The 18,680-nt window shown below is 39.4% G+C and overlaps 3 protein-coding genes across 3 annotated transcripts; all 3 read left to right on the top strand.

Annotated features, from left to right (window-relative positions):
- Positions 1–3,749: 3,749 nt before the first annotated feature.
- On the top strand, positions 3,750–13,402 carry LOC115666714 (ubiquitin C-terminal hydrolase 12-like). Its single transcript, XM_056307068.1, has 6 exons — positions 3,750–3,834; positions 3,951–4,080; positions 4,399–4,568; positions 4,658–4,834; positions 5,045–5,217; positions 12,860–13,402. Exons 1-5 carry the CDS (start codon positions 3,816–3,818, stop codon positions 5,173–5,175), a joined length of 627 nt encoding a protein of 208 aa, XP_056163043.1. The 5' UTR covers positions 3,750–3,815; the 3' UTR covers positions 5,176–5,217; positions 12,860–13,402.
- LOC115668629 (MATH domain and coiled-coil domain-containing protein At1g31390-like) lies at positions 11,103–12,633 on the top strand. The gene is made up of 5 exons (XM_056307067.1): positions 11,103–11,216; positions 11,332–11,461; positions 11,781–11,950; positions 12,040–12,313; positions 12,477–12,633. Exons 1-5 carry the CDS (start codon positions 11,198–11,200, stop codon positions 12,631–12,633), a joined length of 750 nt encoding a protein of 249 aa, XP_056163042.1. The 5' UTR covers positions 11,103–11,197.
- Positions 13,403–14,869: 1,467 nt separating the features above from the next.
- LOC115689566 (glucose-6-phosphate 1-dehydrogenase, chloroplastic-like) lies at positions 14,870–18,402 on the top strand. The gene is made up of 10 exons (XM_030615654.2): positions 14,870–15,174; positions 15,269–15,453; positions 15,559–15,653; positions 15,746–15,860; positions 16,102–16,307; positions 16,396–16,545; positions 16,641–16,761; positions 16,973–17,202; positions 17,318–17,518; positions 17,876–18,402. The coding sequence occupies exons 1-10, from the start codon at positions 14,946–14,948 to the stop codon at positions 18,126–18,128; spliced, it is 1,785 nt and encodes a 594-aa protein (XP_030471514.1). The 5' UTR covers positions 14,870–14,945; the 3' UTR covers positions 18,129–18,402.
- Positions 18,403–18,680: the final 278 nt, after the last annotated feature.

The following is an 18,680-nucleotide window of genomic DNA, read 5'->3' as shown; positions in this document are numbered from 1 at the left end:
CCCGATTGGTTCGATGGTCAAATTAAAGAGGGGTTGGGAGTCCTTTTTGCCGCTGAAAACTGTTCAAGATTACTTAGTTGGTGACGTGTGTGTCGTGGAGGCTGAAGTGAAAGTTCTTGGCACAGTGAGTAAACTGCCATGATTTGTTGCCGAGTTCATGATCGATCACTAACTAATGTTTCTTCCGTGGGTCGAGCATGTTTTATTATCTCTTAAGTTTGGACCTCCCTTGTTGGATAACTTCTGGGTTAATTAGTCTATTTCGATAGAGTTTGATCGCCAAAGGTTGGGGATCCTCTTTTAACTAGAAAGGCAAGGTGGGCAATATAACTGCAAACTCTTTTGTCCGCCTCACCTCTCAAGGATTGCGATTGCCATGCTTATATATGTCTATGCTTTCTTGCGTTGCGTTGCAGTCAAAACTTAAAAAGCTGCTCAGTCGTTTTGCCTGTATAGTTCTTTTTGCTTTACCCTTCAGATTCAAAGCCTGAAAGTCGGTGTCACTTTTAGAACCAAAATGACTAACTGAGTCTTCGTTACTACATTTGCGGATCTACAATTCAAGTAGGTAGAGCTTTTATACGATCGACAGGGAAAAAGCATTAGATACTGAGTTTGTAAACAAGAATCCAGTTCTCATCCTAAAGAGTCAGAACAGGTTCACAAGATTTTCAAAACGGTTCTCGATTTTTAAATGTAAAAGTTGGAAAGTACTCTGGGGCACTTGTTAAGCCTTATTCAAAATCTCAATTGGAATTGATAAGCGACCATGTTAAAATTATAATCCTCTAGTTACTAGAATATTTTGAAAAGTGTTGTTTCTAATTTCTCGAGTATTATAGGACAACTCCATGGAGAAGTTTAAAGGTAACTTCTTGAGGAAATTTTTCATAATTTTTCTAAGGAGGGGTAATTGTTCTAGAATACTTCCTTGCTACTCTGAGAAAGCTAACCAATCCACGGCAGAAAAAAAGAACACGATGGCCCCGTAATTCTTTTCCCCCACAAACTAAATGTATTTTGCAAGGAAACATGAATAAAGAAGACGGTCTCATGCTAATTAGTGATTCTCCCTGTTGAAAATTTCCAAAACAAGAAGATTTGGTTTTTTTTCTTGCAAAATCTTTTTTTCCCCCCCAAAGAAAAAAAAATTTATTTTTTTTTTTTAAATTTTTTTTTAAATAAATAAACATATCTTAAATGTATTTTGCAAGGAAACATGAATAAAGAAGACGGTCTCATGCTAATTAGTGATTCTCCCTGTTGAAGTATCAAAGCCCATGCTATCTATTTCGTGATTGTGCGTCCACCCCCCATCAGTGAAATTCCATGTGCCGTGGTCAAAATTTCACGGGCCTCTCATAATCCGATTTGCACATGAAAGGGGGTGTTGAAGTATTGTCCTAAATATTCTTTATATTCATGCGATCTCCTTCTATCTATCATTTTATTCTTTTTAAAAAGTTTGTTGTGGTTCCATCAAATTTCACATGATATCAGAGCTGGCGGTCTTGAGTTCGAATTTTTCCGTGTCCCATTTGTCTCCCTAATTAAATATTTTTTTCACACTTAGTACTAGACAAAATGACCGGACTAAGCGTGATCTTAAGCTTTTTAAGTAGTCAGCAGGGGTCCTACTCCCCATATCTATAGTTAACGTCGGAACTAATAGAATGTTTGCTCGCTCGACACATGGAACTTAACTTTACCTCTGTGATTGTAATGTGGCAAGACATAGGTCATAATTGTTCCACATGGCTCATATTCAACCAATTAGCATTAATTTAGCATTTTCATCCTCAAACTTCTATCACTTATTAGATTTAAATTTAAAAACGAATTTAAAGAAAGTATCCTCGCATACCACCAATGAAATAAATAATAAAATATTTTTCGACTAATCTCCGTGATTTTAAATTTGAAACAAAAACAGGGAACAGATATAGATAAAGTATCTTCAAATATACAGTTTATCCATTAAGTTTGAAATAAAGTAAAAAAGGAAAAGTATATCTTATTACTCGAGTAATAATCTAATTTGAAGAATTTTTTTTGTTATCTATGGGAATCGACACATTATATATTCATTCAATTTAAAAATTAATCAAAGCAATTAGAAGGATAAATTTTATTATTATTTGAATAAATGTCACTTAGTATTAACTAAATTTAAAACACTAAAATAAAATTACAAATATTGCAACTTAGTTGAGACACGCATCTTCACATTTCATTTAGTTTAAATTATTTTCTTTTTCTTCTAAAAATTCACTTATTTTAAATGCAGCATATGTCATCTCAAGCAAATTTGTTTAGCAAAAAATGCACATGATTTTCGTTTGAAATAGATCGAATATTAATTTATCAAAAATGCCTATTGAGTTCAAGTACGAGGATCTCTTCCTCTCTATAAATGGAAGACTCCTCTATTTGTTTTGACACCCTTGACAGGCGTAGACATATGAAATGTCAAGAGAATTATTGGAGGATTAAATATTAATGAGGTTCGACTTGAATTAAACCATTAATGCCCTTGAATTGTGCTCAAGAGAAGAAAGAATCGTAACATTTTTATAGTTCGATATTGCAATTAGAACTACGTGTATTAAAACGGTTACAGTTCATCCACATTTTCTGATCTGGAATTTGATTTATGTATAAACATATGTATTGAAAAGAAAGTATCTTATATGATGTTATTTTATTTGATTCAACCAAATCTTTGCGGCTATGAATGTAATAAGCAATCTGATTTATTTCAATTAACAATATCTATCATACTAAGAATAAAGTAATTCATGAATAATATGATTTTTCAATGATATATTTTCTTTAATGCAACCGAAATTATTTAACTACGAAGGAAACAAATGATATTGTTAATTTAATTTATAAAACCTTTAAGAAAACTATTTAACCAGGAGTGAAATAAGAGATACCGTTCATTCAATTCAACAAACTCTAAGAAAATCAAATTATAATTTTTTTGTATTATACATATTTAAATTTCATTTATTTTTATTTTCTTCTTTCGTAGTTGACTTATTTAAATATAGCATATCTAATTTAAAACAAATTTATTTAGATGGTAATGAATAAGTTTATCTAAACTCCACTTAATTCGAAATTGAGTTGAAAAAAGATAAGATTGAATTTACACGATATGATTTTTCTAATTCCATCATATATATTTTACTAAGAATGAATGAAGGATACTGTTTATTTAATTCCGAAAAAAATTAAGAAAATATAATTATTACTTATTTGAAATCACATATTACATCTCATTAAATTATATTTTCTACTTTTGAGATTCTCTTATTTTAAATATATCATAAATCATTTCAAGAAAAATCCATTTAGAAGAAAAAATACAAATGAAAATAATCTTACTTAAAGCCCGTTTAATTTGAAATTAACTTATACAAAACAGATAAGTGAGAAGTCCATCAGCTTTAATTTATTTTTTGAAATTCAACTTATAAAATACGCTTATTGCCTGCGCAAAGTGCGGGCCACGCAATTGGTACACAAAATTTCAAAGCAAAAACATAATGAAAAATCCGATTCTAGTTAGGGAAAATAACAAAACAATCACCTTCCTAAATTTGAAAAGTAAATAAGGGAAACAAGGCCCATCCCTATATCTTACACCATCCTAATCTCTTGCCTTCTTAACTGATGAGTTTGCCCTAAGGGGGCATGTCGTCTCTTCTATATGTACATCTTCCACTCACATTCATTCATACCACGATCGTCAACTGCATTCGACCATCCTATATACCAAGTTCAAAAAGAAACAGTCTTATGTAAACATGGATGAAGAAGCTTATGGTACTTATGTCGCCCTCTTAGTTTCTCAAACGTGCACTTGTGTGACATTCTTGTTTCTCTTGTTTCGCGGGTTTTTTTGGTTTTGTTTGATCTTTGGGCTTTATTCGACTGAGCAGGAATAACTACAGAGATTAGAGAGGTCCCGCCGGCACAATATGTGTTCAAGATCGAGTCTTTCTCTTTGTTGTCGAAGAACAACATCGACGTGTATGAGACGAACGAGTTTGAAGCTGGAGATCAGAAGTGGTATGTCTCTCTTACTATAGAATAATTCCGTAGAGACTCCCATCTTCTTTTCACCATGAAAAGAAATAATCTGTGCTGCAAAGTGTTGGAGTACGCCAAATTGACTTTGTTCGTGGATTGCTCGTATAGTATAAGAATGGATTCATGTATCGCTCTCATGTGAGGACATTGAATTTTATTCTGGTTGATCAAGCTGAGGTTAGGCAATGAAGTCAATCAAGTATCTAGAACTATATATTCATTGTACTCACCAATTTTTGGTACTCCTCTTTCTTCTGTGCGTTTGGCTCCTGAATGTAAAGTCCTCTCATTGTGCAGGAGATTGATTCTGTATCCCAAAGGAGACAAAAGCAGAAACGGAGGAGATCATTTGTCTATATATCTGGCGATTTCCAAGAGCACTCCTTTGAAAGTTGGCTCCGAGATAAATGCGACAGTAAGGTTCTTTGTGTTGGACAGAATTCGCGACCAGTACTTGACGAAACAAGGTAATTTCCCTCAACGTCCATCCAAAGAGAAAAGGCAAAATTCAACCTTTGGTTACTCATGTATAAATTTCGCCCTTTCGATGTTAAAGGGAGAGCTACAAGGTTTCACGTGATGCAGTCTCAATGGGGCATTCCGAGATTTATGCCGTTGGCGACTTTCACCGACCCATCCAATGGATACCTCATTGACGACACCTGCGTTTTTGGAGTGGAGATTGTCGTCATCAAGAATTCGGGCTTGGGCGAATGTTTCACACCGATAGAGGGTACATCATGTACACATGAATGGAATATATCAAAGTTCTCGACTTTGGTGGATGAGTCCTACTCTGAATCATTTTTTGCTGGAGATCAGAAATGGTTGACCCGATTCTTGAGTGTTAAAATTCCATAAGAATGTTAACTTCATATCTGCTCATACCTTTCTCTCCGCGTTTCCCAGCATCCTCATTTGTTAAGTTTCTTCATCTGTTCAGGAAGGTGCGGCTATATCCGAGGGGTGATTCGACAGAGAGGGACAAAAGCCTTTCAATATATCTTTGTTTGGCCGATTCAGGGAAACTCGATCTTGGGCAGAAAGTTAACGCAAGCTTCACCATTTGGTTGAGAGGCGAAGATGGCACTGTTTATGGGGCGATGACGAGTAAAGGTAATTCTCTGAACTAAAATTGGTGGACTAACTCAATACAATCCCTAGAGAAGCTGTTGTTTGGGGTGGAGATACTAAATCCGATTCCTCTGAGGGTTGGCACCATTATCTGAAATCAGGGTGATCTTTCAAGTTCCTGATTCCACATATTCTTCGCCTGGTACTTCCATACATTTGTCTTAACGTGGCTATCAATGTTCGCTTTGCAGGTTCGTGTTGGTTCAGTCGTTCGAGCACTTCGTGGGGTTGGCTTAGTTATGCATCGCTGAACAAGATTCAAGATTCCCTTGTGGACGATCACTGTGTCATTGAGGTCAAAGTCACCATCCTTGGCACAGCCAGACAACTGCCCTGATAATTGGGTTTGAGCTCAGGACAAGGCGGCGGTTCCTACCATTGTTTCCTCCGCGTACTACTAGTAGTTTTAAGCCAGTAAAACTTGTCGAACTGCTTATTTTAGCTAATAGTTGATCGATGCTTTGCTCTCTTTTAATTCATGAGTTCCTCTAGTATAGATGAATTGTCGATCCGATTCTCTATTACTAGCTCGCGTTCACCAAAATCAACAGCCAATTCCGACTTTAGGAAGATTTCCTGGGAACAAACTCCCAATTGCAGCTCCCTTTCACGGTGTCCTTTTGCTGTCACATGCGCCGCATCTGATTACAAACAATTATCTCGAGCCGCATCAAGACTAATTATTTCAAAATGATCGCTGGTTGCACTGTGGATCACCCATCTTCAGGAATTCATGATCTGTTATCCTGGCTTAAGAGCTAATAAAGTGTAATGTAGAGTTTCGCTTAGAAAACAAGATTTTATCATTTTTGTTGTCTGTTAACGCTATAAGTTGCTTCACAATTAGAAGTTGGGGAATTGGGGAAATTCTACGGGCCCGCAAGTGTTTATACGGGATCGTTCCCGCATTCGGTGAGTGTCTTTGGGGAAAAACACGGTCCATCATATTTGTTTTGTAAAAATCGATTTTCCAAAGGCTTGGTTTTTTTTTTTGGTCATGAAAGGCTCCGTTTGTGATACGGAAAATATGACATTTCTAGAAAATGTTTTCCAAAAAGTTACTTTCCATGAAAATGAAAAGTATTTTCTGGTATTTGGCTGAAACTTGAAAATGAATTGGAAAATTTTTTCCGTCGTTTGGTAGGAAAAATCTTATTTGATTTTTTGAAATAGACATATTATTCGGGTGCTAATGACTTTTGTATAGGCAGTCGGGGAACCACGTATGGGCACTAGGATCCCCTGTCCAGCCTCGATGGACACCGACCCAGGCTTGGCCTCGATGGACCCGGGCTCTAGGGTCCCAACCCGGCCTTAATGGACCTTGGCACGGGTGTCGGGGACCCGGGCTTGGGCATCGAGGTCCCGGGGCCAACATCAATGGACATAGGCTTGACCTCAATGGCTTGGACGTGGGCGCGAGCGCTCGTGTCTCGGCCCGCGCGTTGTGGACCCGAGCCTGGCCTCAATGGACCCAAGTCTAGGTGTTAAAGATTTGGGCACAAGCATCGGGGTCTCGGGCCCGGCCTCTATGAACCCGGGCAGAGGCTCAGTGAAGTTGGGCAATGATACCAAAGTCCTAGGCCCGGGCACGAGCGCTGGTGTCTTGAGCACAACCTTTATGGACTCGGGCTCAAGCATTGGGGTTCCAGGCCCAACATATCTTTGGACTCGGGCTTGGTCTCGATGGATCCTGGCGGACTGTCAAAAGCCCGGGAACAAGCATTGGGGTTCCTGTACCCAAACGTAGAGTTTCTAGTCCTATCACCAATATTTAGTCATATTTTGGAAAATAATTTCCGATTTTTTAAAGAGGAAATTATTTTCCTGAATTTAAGCATAGATTTTCCTTTGACTATGAAAACATTTTCTGTTGACTTAGTTTCCTAAGTGATCTGCTGGGAAATGAAGAAAATATTTTTTGTGAAACAAATGGAGCTGTGATAGTTTTGGAAAATATTTTTCGGAAAGTCATCTTTTCAGGAAAATAATAATATTTTCTGGTATTTAGCTGAGACCTAAAATTAAACTGGAAAATATTTTTCGTAACTTGGTAAAGAAAATCTCATTTGATTTTTCTAAATTGACATACACTATTCGAGCGCTAGTGTCTTGCGCATGGGTAGCTAAGGAACCCGGTATGGGCACCGGAGTCTCGAACCCGGTATGGGCACTGGAGTCTCAAGCCCGGATCCTCGACTCTTGGGCACAAGCACGAGCGTTAGTCTTGGATTTTCGAAACTGAGCCCAAGAACTCGTTGCCTGTTATGCCCATGCCCGACTCCCTAGCACTTCGGCCTCGATCTATAGAGGCTGAAACCAGCTCCTCGGCGCCCACGCCTCGGTAAGACCAAGGCCCGAGACCCTGGCACCCAGGCCTAGGTCAATGGAGGCTAGCCTCTAAATCCAACGCCCGACACAAGTCCCCTGCACTTAGACCCGAGTCCATCGAGGTCACGCCTTGGACCTTGGCGCCCATGCTTGAGTCCATCGAGGCCAAGTTCCGGTCATTAGTGCCTGGGCCCGACATCGATGGATCGGGGCACAAGAATCCTAGGCCTGGCCTTGATGGATTAGGGCCTAGCCTTGATATTACCGGGCTTGGCGTCTCGGGCACGAGCACCGGTGTCCCGGACCCGGCCTTGATGGGTCCTTGGTACAGTGGTCGGGGTCTTGGGCACGGCCTAGATGGACCAGGGCCAGGGTATCGGAGTCCCGAGCTTGGCCTTGATGGACCCAGGCCCAGGCACTGGGGACCCAGCCCTACTGCCAAGGCCGTGGGAACGACCATTGGGGTTCCTGTGCCCTAGCACAGGGTTTTTGGTCAAAGAGCCGAGACTTAGTCATATTTTGTAAAATAATTTCCGTTTTTTAAAGAGGAAATCATTTTTCCGAATTTAAGCTTCGACAGAAAAACCTTTTCCGTTGACTCATTTTTCTAAGCGATCCAAACGTCGGAAAACGAGGAAATGTTGCGAAACAAACGGAGCCTAAAAGTGTTTGTTTTTTTTCCTGGCGGGCAAATATTGTTGATGCATTTTCGAGCAAGGACAGAGAAAGACGACAGTTTTGAAGGGCACCAAACCTGGTTCTCTCTCTGTGATTTTCCCGGAACGAAGCAAATGATGAATCTTGTACAGAGAGAATAGAAAGAGCTATATTTTTTTCATCAATACCCCCCAAAGACCATCAGAGCCATCAAGCATCTTCCATACCGCAGCTAGTTGAAGAACCACACCATGCATATAAGAGAAATCGAATCAACAAATCCAAATGTTGCTGAAATGGACGACGAAGATGGTGGCACAAAACCCTCTTTGAGTTTCTCAACAAAAAAAAAAACGCACTTCTCGTGACATTTTTGTTGTGTCACTGTGTTCATAGGGGTTTTGAACCAATCTACGGAGACAAGAGACATCGCGCCGGCACATGTGTTCAAGATCGAGTTTTTCTCTCTGTTGTCAATAAAATTTTGTGGGATTGGTGTCAAGCATTCTAAAAATTTAAATTATTAGATAATGACGTAATTTAATATTTAAATAACCAAACACTCTCTCCTCACATGTGACCTCTTGCTCTAATACCATATAAAATATCGTGTGAGCATTGCCAATTATTTTAAAGCTTAACCTTCTAGATAAATGCATGATTTAATTTTAAAATGTTCAACAACGACATCAGCATGAATGAGACAAACGAGTTCCAACTGGGTGAAGAAGGTATATCTATAATCTCATTGCAAGAACAAATTTTCGTGCTACTCCTGGACGGTGTCTTCTAGGCTTTATTGTTTCTCAAATTCGACAGCAAAGGTACAATGTATACATTGTCTTTTGGCGATTTGAAGAGTGTGACATAATTCATGAAACGATGTCGCTTTGAACTAAACTAAAGCTGCGTCAAATCCACTTCAGTTCCATTTGCTTATTGTTGTCCACGCTAGCTACCACGTCAATTATGTAAGGACTGTATTGTATGGAACTATAATGGAGGGTATTTTTGTGATACTGATACAAGTTTGGGGGTTTTGATAACACAAAAAAAAATTGCGTAATGATATCACAGTGGGTATAGTTTAAAGTATACGTGTCAAAGTGGGTATAATTTAGAGTTTTTTGTGATTTCAGCTCTTTTCTGAGATAAGTGCATTATACGTCCTAAAACTTGTAATGAAAATAAAAGTATAATAAAGTCCTAAAACTTGTTCATTTAGTGCATAAGATTTCTTCTCCGTTCCTCGTGCCCCCTTTTTTTTTTTTCTTTTTATCTGTTTATTTTGTTTGTTTTCTTTTTTTAAATGGTTATTGGCTGAACAAGTTTTTGTTTGGCAGTGGGTGGATTGTGTTTTTTTTAGCACTGCTCTGCTCTTTTGCTCTTTTTGATTTGATACCTCCATTTGCTGCTGATGAGTACTGTTTGAATGCAGGTCCATTTTGGGTTTTGAGAGATTTCTGCAATTTCTGGATCGGGGACTCCAGATTTCTCCTCTCTTTATGCTTTTCTTTTTTATTTGCTATTTTGAGATTTTGGCTAACCCAGTTCATCGACTTGCGTCAAAACTTCGCACTCTCGCTGCCAACATCATCAAGCTCAAGGCCCATCTCCCTTTGCCAGGCCTAGGACTCCCCGTCCGACGGAGGGAGTGACGATGACGCCAGTAGCTCCGCCCCCCTCCTTGCAAGATGCACGGCCAAGTTGACCCACCCACCCGGCGGTTAGGCCAACTGTCATATCAAAACGACATCCTGCACCACGTGATGAAGGCCAGGCACTGACCTGACGACCGTGACGGAGTACCAGAGGAGTGACCGAAAATCCTTACCACTCTTCTAATCTTGAGCGAAAATTGCATAACAGGAATAGATATGACCATAGATTATGTTAAAAGCTTTTGGCCTATTTTCTAATGCGGCGCCTAATAGCTCGACATGTCTACAAATTACGTCTAAAAATGCCAAGTTTTCTGTCCATTAATTTGGACGGAATTAACATAGGAACTTAATTGCATCAATTTGAGAAGTTTTAAGATTTGATTGTACTTTTTGCAAATCCTATAACTTAATTGCACGTTCTCGATAAGTTTTAGGATTTTTGATGTACTTATCCGTTGAAATACTATAAAAAGTCTTTTTTGAAATTTTCAATCCTGTAATTTCTATAATATTTTGAAAAGTGTTATTCCTAGTATCCACAAAGCTTCACGGAGAAGTTTAAAGATATCTTCTCGAGGATATTTAACTTGAACTTCGTAAGGAAGGTTGCTTATCCTAGAGTACTTCCTAGCTAGCTACTTTGAGAAAGCTAAAAAGTACGATGGCTCGGAAAAAAGAACATGATGGCCCCATGATCTTTTTCCCGTGCGAACTATAAATGTATTATCAAGAAAACATAAATAAAGAAGATACTTCGGTGCCAATTAGTAATGACCCCCTCATCTCGATGACGAAAAACTGACGATAGTCTTTCAATTTTTTCACCGTGATTACCACTTGGTAAGCCATATGTCATAATCGTTCCACGTAGCTCATGTTCGACCAATTAGTGTTAGTTCAGTATTTTCATCCTCAAACATCTATCACTTACTAAATTGATATAAAAAAACGTATTAAAAGAAATTTTTTTCAAATATATTCTTAACCTTTTCACTGTGCTGCATATCCAAGAGTAGGAGGATTAGTCATGCAGCCGGTGCATTGCACCCAATGCGGGATTGATACAAAATCCAAGGACTTGTATACCGAATCGGATCAAGCCCAACCAAAACAAAACCCTTTACGACAGGTCAAAGGGACTTTTGTCAATTTAGTCCTAAATATTTTCACGTTTTGCCAATCAAATCAACCCCTCTCTTCTTGTCTCTTATATATTTACATCTTCCACTCACATTCATTCATACCACGATCGTCAACTGCGTTCGACCATCCTATATACCAAGTTCAAAAAGAAATAGTCTTATGTAAACATGGATGAAGAAGCTTATGGTACTTATGTCGCCCTCTTAGTTTCTCAAACGTGCACTTGTGTGACATTCTTGTTTCTCTTGTTTCGTGGGTTTTTTGGTTTAGTTTGATCTTTGGGTTTGATTCGACTGAGCAGGAATAACTACTGAGATTAGAGAGGTCTCGCCGGCACACTATGTGTTCAAGATCGAGTCTTTCTCTTTGTTGTCGAAGAACAACATCGACGTGTACGAGACGAACGAGTTTGAAGCTGGAGATGAGAAGTGGTATGTCTCTCTTTCTATAGAATAATTCCGTGGACACTTCCATCTTCTTTTCACCATGAAAAGAAATAATCTGTGCTCCAAAGTGTTGGAGTGCGCCAAATTGACTTTGTTCGTGGATTGTTCGTATGGTATAAGAACGGATTCATGTATCGTTCTCATGTGGGGACATTGAATTTGATTCTGGTTGATCAAGCTGAGGATAGGCAATGAAGTTAATCAAGTATTGAGAACTATATATTCATTGTACTCACCAATTGTTGGTACTCCTCTTTCTTCTGTGCGTTTGGCTCCTGAATGTAAAAGTCCTCTCATTGTGCAGGAGATTGATTCTGTATCCCAAAGGAGACAAAAGCAGAAACGGAGGAGATCATTTGTCTATATATCTGGCGATTTCCAAGAGCACTCCTTTGAAAGTTGGCTCCGAGATAAATGCGACAGTAAGGTTCTTTGTGTTGGACAGAATTCGCGACCAGTACTTGACGAAACAAGGTAATTTCCCTCAACGTCCATCCAAAGAGAAAAGGCAAAATTCAACCTTTGGTTACTCATGTATAAATTTCGCCCTGTCAATGTTAAAGGGAGAGCTACGAGGTTTCACGAGATGCAGTTTCAATGGGGCATTCCGAGATTTATGCCGTTGGCGACTTTTACCGACCCGTCCAATGGATACCTCATTGACGACACCTGCGTTTTTGGAGTGGAGATTGTCGTCATCAAGAATTTGGGCTTGGGCGAATGTTTCACACCGATAGAGGGTACATCATATACACATGAATGGAAGATATCAAAGTTCTCAACTTTGGTGGATGAGTACTGCTACTCTGAATCGTTTTTGGCTGAAGATCAGAAATGGTTGACCTGATTCTTGAGTGTCAAGATTCCATAAGAATGTTAACTTCATATCTGCTCATACCTGCCTATCCTGTGTAACGCGTTTTAAAGCCGTGAGGGTCAGTGGGCCCAAAGCGGATAGTTTCCCAGCATCCTCATTTGTTGAGTTTCTTCATCTGTTCAGGAAGGTGCGGCTATATCCGAGGGGTGATTTGACAGAGAGGGACAAAAGCCTTTCAATATATCTTTGTTTGGCCGATTCAGGGAAACTCGATCTTGGGCAGAAAGTTAATGCAAGCTTCACCATTCGGTTGAGAGGCAAAGACGGCACAGTTTTATGAGGAGCAGACGACTAGAAGTAGCTCTCTCAACTAAAATTGGTGGACTAACTCAATACAATCGCTAGAGAAGCTGTTGTTTGGGGTGGAGATACTAAATCCGATTCCTTTGAGGGTTGGCACCATTATCCGAAATCAGGGTGATCTTTCAAGTTCCTGATTCCACATATTTTTTGCCTGGTACTTCCATACATTTGTCTTAACGTGACTATCAATGTGCGCCTTGCAGGTTCGAATTGGTTCAGTCGTTCAACCACTTCGTGGGGTTGGCCTTGTTATGCGTCCCTGAAAAAGATTCAAGATTCCCTTGTGGACGATCACTGTATCATTGAGGCCGAAGTCACCAGCCTTGGCACAGCCAGACAACTGCCCTGATAATTGGGTTTGAGCTCATGATGAGGCGGCGGTTCCTATCATTGTTTCCTCCACGTACCACTAGTAGTTTTAAGCCAGTAAAACTTGTCGAACTGCTTTTTTGCTACTAGTTGATCGATGCTTTGCTCTCTTTTAATTCATGAGTTCCTCTAGCATAGACGAATTGTCGAACCTACTCTCTCTTACTAGCTCGCGTTCACCAAAATTGACAGCCAATTCCGACTTTAGGAAGATTTCCTGGGAACAAACATCCAATTGCAGCTCCCTTTCGCGGTGTCCTTTTGCTGTCACATGCTCCGCATCTGATTACAAACAATTATCTCGAGCCGCATCAAGACTAACTTATTTCAAAATGATCGCTGGTTGCACTGTGGGTCACACATCTTCAGGAGTTCATGATCTGTTATCCTGGCTTAAGAGCTAACAAGGTGTAATGTAGAGTTTCTCTTAGAAAACAAGATTTTGTCATTTTTGTTGTCTGTTAACGCTATAAGTTGCTTCACAATTAGAAGTTGGGGAATTGGGGAAATTCTATGGGCCCGTAAGCGTTTATACGGGATTGGTCCCGCATTCAATGAGTATCTTCGGGAAAAAAGACGGTCCATCGTATTTGTTTTGCAAAATCGGTTTTCTGTCATAACTTATGCACGTTAAAGGAAAATTACGGATGATGAATAACGAAATTACGGACACAAAGGTTGCGCAAAGAGTGCAGGAAAATTATGATCAATTAGATATCTTACTGACGATGACAGAAATAAAATTTACTATTATGAAGTATTAACTGAGGTAGATTACTGTAGTCCTGATGGGGCATTCCGAGACCCATCGAACGGGTACCTTGTCGACGACACTTGCACGTTTCGGGTGGAGGTTTTTTGTCATTAAGGGCCAGGGGATCGGCGAATGCTCGACTTCGAAAGAGAGTAGATTCAGCTTCTAAGCGGAAAATTAACACAAGAGGTTCCTCTTTCGGCTCATTACAGGGCAATCCAGATGGTATTGTGCATCAACAGGCTACCTTAACTTCCTTAGAAGGACCCTTCGATGGTGGCAAACGTGGAGTCATCAAGTGAATTTAATCTAAACTTTCGATTGAACCAACAAACATCCGAATACGCATAGATTTACCGCATCATAGTCCTGTTGGAAAAATTTGAGTAAAAATGATCGAAAAAAGGGCGAAAAAGAAGAAGCTAAAAAGTTTTTCTCTCTATTATCTCAAAACGAATAAGCGATGCATCAAGTCAATCAGTACATCAATGTTATCAAGAATTTATTGAAAAATCTCCCAGCAATTATTCTTTTCTTCAATAAAGACCTGACCACCACAAACTCATGATTTATCTGAAAAAAAAATGGTTAATATCACTAAAAATTCTGAACTGGTACATCTGTAATAAATTTACTTTAAATTAATTTTTTTACCACAAAAAACTCTAAACGAGTAAGTTTGTGATAATTTACCACATACTAATACATTCGTGACAAATTTATCATATGTTAAATTATATTAATATCACGAAAAATCACAAACTGTTATACCTAAATTGATACATTTATCAACTGTTATATGTCATCCAACTTAAAAATTTGATGGTAAAATTTAACGAAAACTAACAGAGGGTAAATTTGTCACAAATATACTAATTTATAATTTAATTTTAAATAAATTTATGATAAATTCATTAATTTATAATTTTTCGTCGTATTAAACCATAGATAAATCTATGGCTGGATGAATGATTAGATTACCATTTGACTTCGATCTAATTGGCCCCTTCGAGATGTTTAAGAGCAACATGACTTTTCGCATGAAAGACAGCCAAAGGACTTTTGTCCTCAAGAAAATATCTTCTTTATCCACTTGATCCGACACGAACTCAAATGTACACTCGCCGTGTTCTGCACTGATCTTGCTTTCTTGCTTACCCTGTTCCATGGCCAGACACATGAGTCCCTGTTCTTCTTCTTCAGCTTCGGCAATATCCCTCTCACACGCTTCTTCATCGGAGCTCCACAAAAGTCTGGATAAGTTTCTTGTTTTGCCGAGAAGAACGCAGGAGCCTTCATGGGTTTCGCGGATTCGATCAAGAAATAGCTCCAGAAAGAGTTTCCAGCTCAAATCCTCAAATGGGCATTCGCCAAGCTCTGTTTCTTTGCACGACGGTGAGTTCTTGAATCCCCTGGAGGCTGAACATTTCCAGCGATTTGTCGAGTAAAGTTGCAATCTTTGTGGTGTTTCTGGAGTATGGTTTTGCAGAAAGCTCTCTTGCCAAAGAACACTTCAAGGCTAATGTGCAGGATGGTTTGTCTCCTGTTAATTCAGAATCAGAGAAGTCTGAATTAACTTATAGCATTACCGTGGTTGGAGCTTCCGGGGACCTTGCGAAAAAGAAGATTTTTCCGGCCATCTTCGCGCTCTTTTATGAAGATTTTCTACCGAAGGTCTTGATCTTACATTCTCGAATAATTTTAGTGCAAGGTAGATTCATGTAGTTTTGTCAGGTATGCAGCAACGTCCGATGTAAAAAGGGTATTGGGTTGCTGCAGAATTTCACGGTGTTTGGTTACGCCCGGACTAAAATGACCGACGAGGAGTTGAGGACGATGATTAGCAGAACACTGACTTGTAGAATTGATAAGAGGTACCTTTTGTGTTGCTATTTTCATGGAATGCTAAATCTAATTACTTTTTTCTTGGTTCTTTTTTAATCTATTTCCATGTGGATTTTTGCAGAGAAAATTGTGAAGATAAAATGACTCAGTTCCTAAAGAGATGCTTTTACCATTCCGGTCAGTATAATTCGGAGGAGAACTTCAGAGAATTGGACATTAAGCTAAAAGAGAAGGAGGTGATGGTTCCCTGTTCTGAATCTAAATGTTGTGGATTCTAATCGTGGTACTTCGTTTCCGGTTCCAATAAGCTGATTTGTAGGGGCTGCTAATTATCTTAAGTCAGGTTTGAAATTTTGTGTTTTATGAAAAACAAACGCATATGCGACATATTAATTTTAAGACGTGAATTGTAGCTGGCAAGTGAATTTAATGTTGTTTCTTTCCTCATCATTATCATGTCTCAAATTGCTCCTTCAGGCTGGAAAATTGGCCAATCGGTTATTTTACCTATCGATACCTCCAAATATATTCGTGGATGTGGTGAGATGTGCTAGCATTACAGCTTCTTCGACAAGTGGATGGACCAGGGTCATTGTTGAAAAGCCATTTGGCCGTGACTCAGAATCATCTGGTGAGCTGACTAGATGTTTGAAGCAATACCTGAATGAGGACCAAATATTTAGGTACCTTCTATCTATGTGGTTGCTTTTTTTGTCTATTTTCGAGCGAGAACTTGGTTGTAACCAGAAGCTTGAGCTCGTGATTATTTAGGATTGATCATTACTTGGGGAAGGAACTCGTCGAGAACCTGTCAGTTCTCCGATTTTCCAATCTGGTTTTTGAGCCATTATGGTCTCGGAACTACATTCGCAATGTGCAGCTGATATTTTCAGAAGATTTTGGTACAGAAGGACGTGGAGGGTGAGTTTCATAGATCCACTGCTGATACTCTTCTTTCTGGGACGTCCTCTCAAAATAAGAAGTTACTAATTCTATACCTCTCTTCTTGTCATCAGTTATTTCGACCATTATGGTATAATACGGGATATAATGCAAAATCATCTGCTGCAAATATTGGCACTCTTTGCAATGGAGACACCTGTCAGCTTAGATGCTGAAGACATTAGGAATGAGAAGGTGCTGAGAGAGCTACTACGTTATAACCTGTTTTAGTTGTTTGCTGATGTGGCTTGTCTTTCATATTGCCTTTCCAGAAGATACATTCCTATATTACATGAGTAATAAGCAAAAAGGGTCCGCCCTTTCTCATTTGGGGAACAGGGCTTCCCTTGCAACACTGCGATTGTAAAAAGGATATTTTAACGGAGTGTTTCTGGTTCTTGAATAGGTGAAAGTGTTAAGGTCAATGAGACCACTACAACTGGAAGATGTAATTGTGGGCCAATACAAGGGCCACAGTAAGGGTGGTAAATCTCTTCCTGGGTATACAGATGACCCAACTGTGCCGAAGGATAGTCTCACACCGACATTTGCCGCTGCAGCTCTTTTTATAAACAATGCCAGATGGGATGGAGTTCCATTCCTTATGAAAGCTGGCAAGGGTCTCCACACTAAGAGGTAATCACAACCTCTCTCTCTCTCTCTCTCTCTCTCTCTCTCTCACTGACCTGCACACTCACTCATTAGTAATTACAATCTGAAAGACCTTGAATTGCTGCTTGCGAAATTCCAGGGCAGAGATAAGAGTTCAATTCAGACACGTCCCTGGAAACCTGTACAAAAGAAAATTTGGAACTGATTTAGATAAGGCAACAAATGAGCTGGTGCTTCGTGTACAACCTGATGAAGCTATATATCTGAAGATCAACAATAAAGTTCCTGGTCTTGGAATGAGATTGGATCGCAGTGACCTCAATCTGCTTTTCAAAGCAAGGTATTGAGCCCATAAAACTGCTAAACAGCATTTCCTTTACAAACGTGCAGATGCTATATGTATGGCACAAATTTACACAACTGCTATCTGATCCATTTGATCCCATCAGTGTGGATCAATTACCAGAAGTCATCTAGCAAGATTAATAGGAAGCAGTTATATCATTCTGTTTTCTTTTTCCACTGTTTGCATGCCTTAGAGACTTTGGTTTGAATGCGACATTGCTATTTAAGAGGCGAAATGAGAGATTGATGACGAAGGATAGTCACAATGTTGAGTTCAGCCATGCTTCTACATCATGCCTGAGATTTACTGTTTTCTTTAAAAAACTGACCGAGATTCTTCTGTAATGCGTAGGTATCCTAGGGAAATACCGGATGCATATGAGAGGTTACTTTTGGATGCAATAGAAGGAGAGCGTAGATTATTCATAAGAAGCGATGAGCTAGATGCTGCTTGGGCATTATTCACTCAACTACTTAAGGAGCTCGAGGAAAAGAAGATAGTCCCCGAGCTCTACCCTTACGGTAGCAGAGGACCAGTTGGTGCGCATTATCTTGCTGCAAAGCATAATGTTCGTTGGGGGGATGTCGGCAGTGAGGACTCATGAGATGATGAGAAGCAGTGGTCAAAAGTTTAAAGCTGGAACTTCTAGTTTTCTTTCATCCTCATGCTCAATTATGCAGTCTCTTTTGCATCTCCTACCCCGAAACACACACGGAGAGAAGCCATTTTCCTGCGATGTTCACATGATAAAGGAATGGTTTTTGTCATTCCTGCTGGCAAAAGGCTCGCATTGCTAACCTTGCATGCCGGTTGTATCGATATATTGCTGTAACAATGTATCACTAAATAATTCGTAGATAATTATTTTTACATGCCAATCGTATCGTACTTCACAATTAAATTGCAAACTAGCGATAGCTTCCAAGTTACTAATCAGAACAGACCACAGAAAATGTCACCATGTCGGGTCTGATAAACATGTCATAGGTCCTTGAAGATGAGGTAGGTCTTGTTTTCTGTACTTGAACCCAACCAAAAAGATGACGTGAAATATCTTTCGGGAAACATTTACTGTAACAGTCTGAATTTTCGATCCTTTTCCCGGGATTTAAGAAATGAATTTGACCAATGCACTATAGTGAGGTCTCACCCGGAA

This window comes from Syzygium oleosum, unplaced genomic scaffold, assembly GCF_021117445.2.
Source record: "Syzygium oleosum isolate NSW1041296 unplaced genomic scaffold, Sole_v2.1 Sole_v2.49, whole genome shotgun sequence".
NCBI lineage: Eukaryota > Viridiplantae > Streptophyta > Magnoliopsida > Myrtales > Myrtaceae > Syzygium > Syzygium oleosum.
The sequence above is the reverse complement of the archived record's forward strand: the minus strand, read 5'-3'. Positions and strand labels throughout refer to the sequence as shown.

What these genes read in the sequence shown, in the direction of transcription:
- LOC115666714 (XM_056307068.1), top strand. An exon ending in GAAGCTGGAGATCAGAAGTG is followed by an intron (nt 4,081 to 4,398) that starts GTATGTCTCTCT and finishes CTCATTGTGCAG; the next exon opens with GAGATTGATTCTGTATCCCA. An exon ending in ATGTTTCACACCGATAGAGG is followed by an intron (nt 4,835 to 5,044) that starts GTACATCATGTA and finishes TCATCTGTTCAG; the next exon opens with GAAGGTGCGGCTATATCCGA.
- LOC115668629 (XM_056307067.1), top strand. An exon ending in CCAGTACTTGACGAAACAAG is followed by an intron (nt 11,951 to 12,039) that starts GTAATTTCCCTC and finishes TCAATGTTAAAG; the next exon opens with GGAGAGCTACGAGGTTTCAC. An exon ending in TTGGCTGAAGATCAGAAATG is followed by an intron (nt 12,314 to 12,476) that starts GTTGACCTGATT and finishes TCATCTGTTCAG; the next exon opens with GAAGGTGCGGCTATATCCGA.
- LOC115689566 (XM_030615654.2), top strand. Translation starts at nt 14,946, where the DNA reads ATGGCCAGACACATGAGTCCCTGTTCTTCTTCTTCAGCTTCGGCAATA. An exon ending in ATGAAGATTTTCTACCGAAG is followed by an intron (nt 15,454 to 15,558) that starts GTCTTGATCTTA and finishes GGGTTGCTGCAG; the next exon opens with AATTTCACGGTGTTTGGTTA. An exon ending in GGTACAGAAGGACGTGGAGG is followed by an intron (nt 16,546 to 16,640) that starts GTGAGTTTCATA and finishes TCTTGTCATCAG; the next exon opens with TTATTTCGACCATTATGGTA.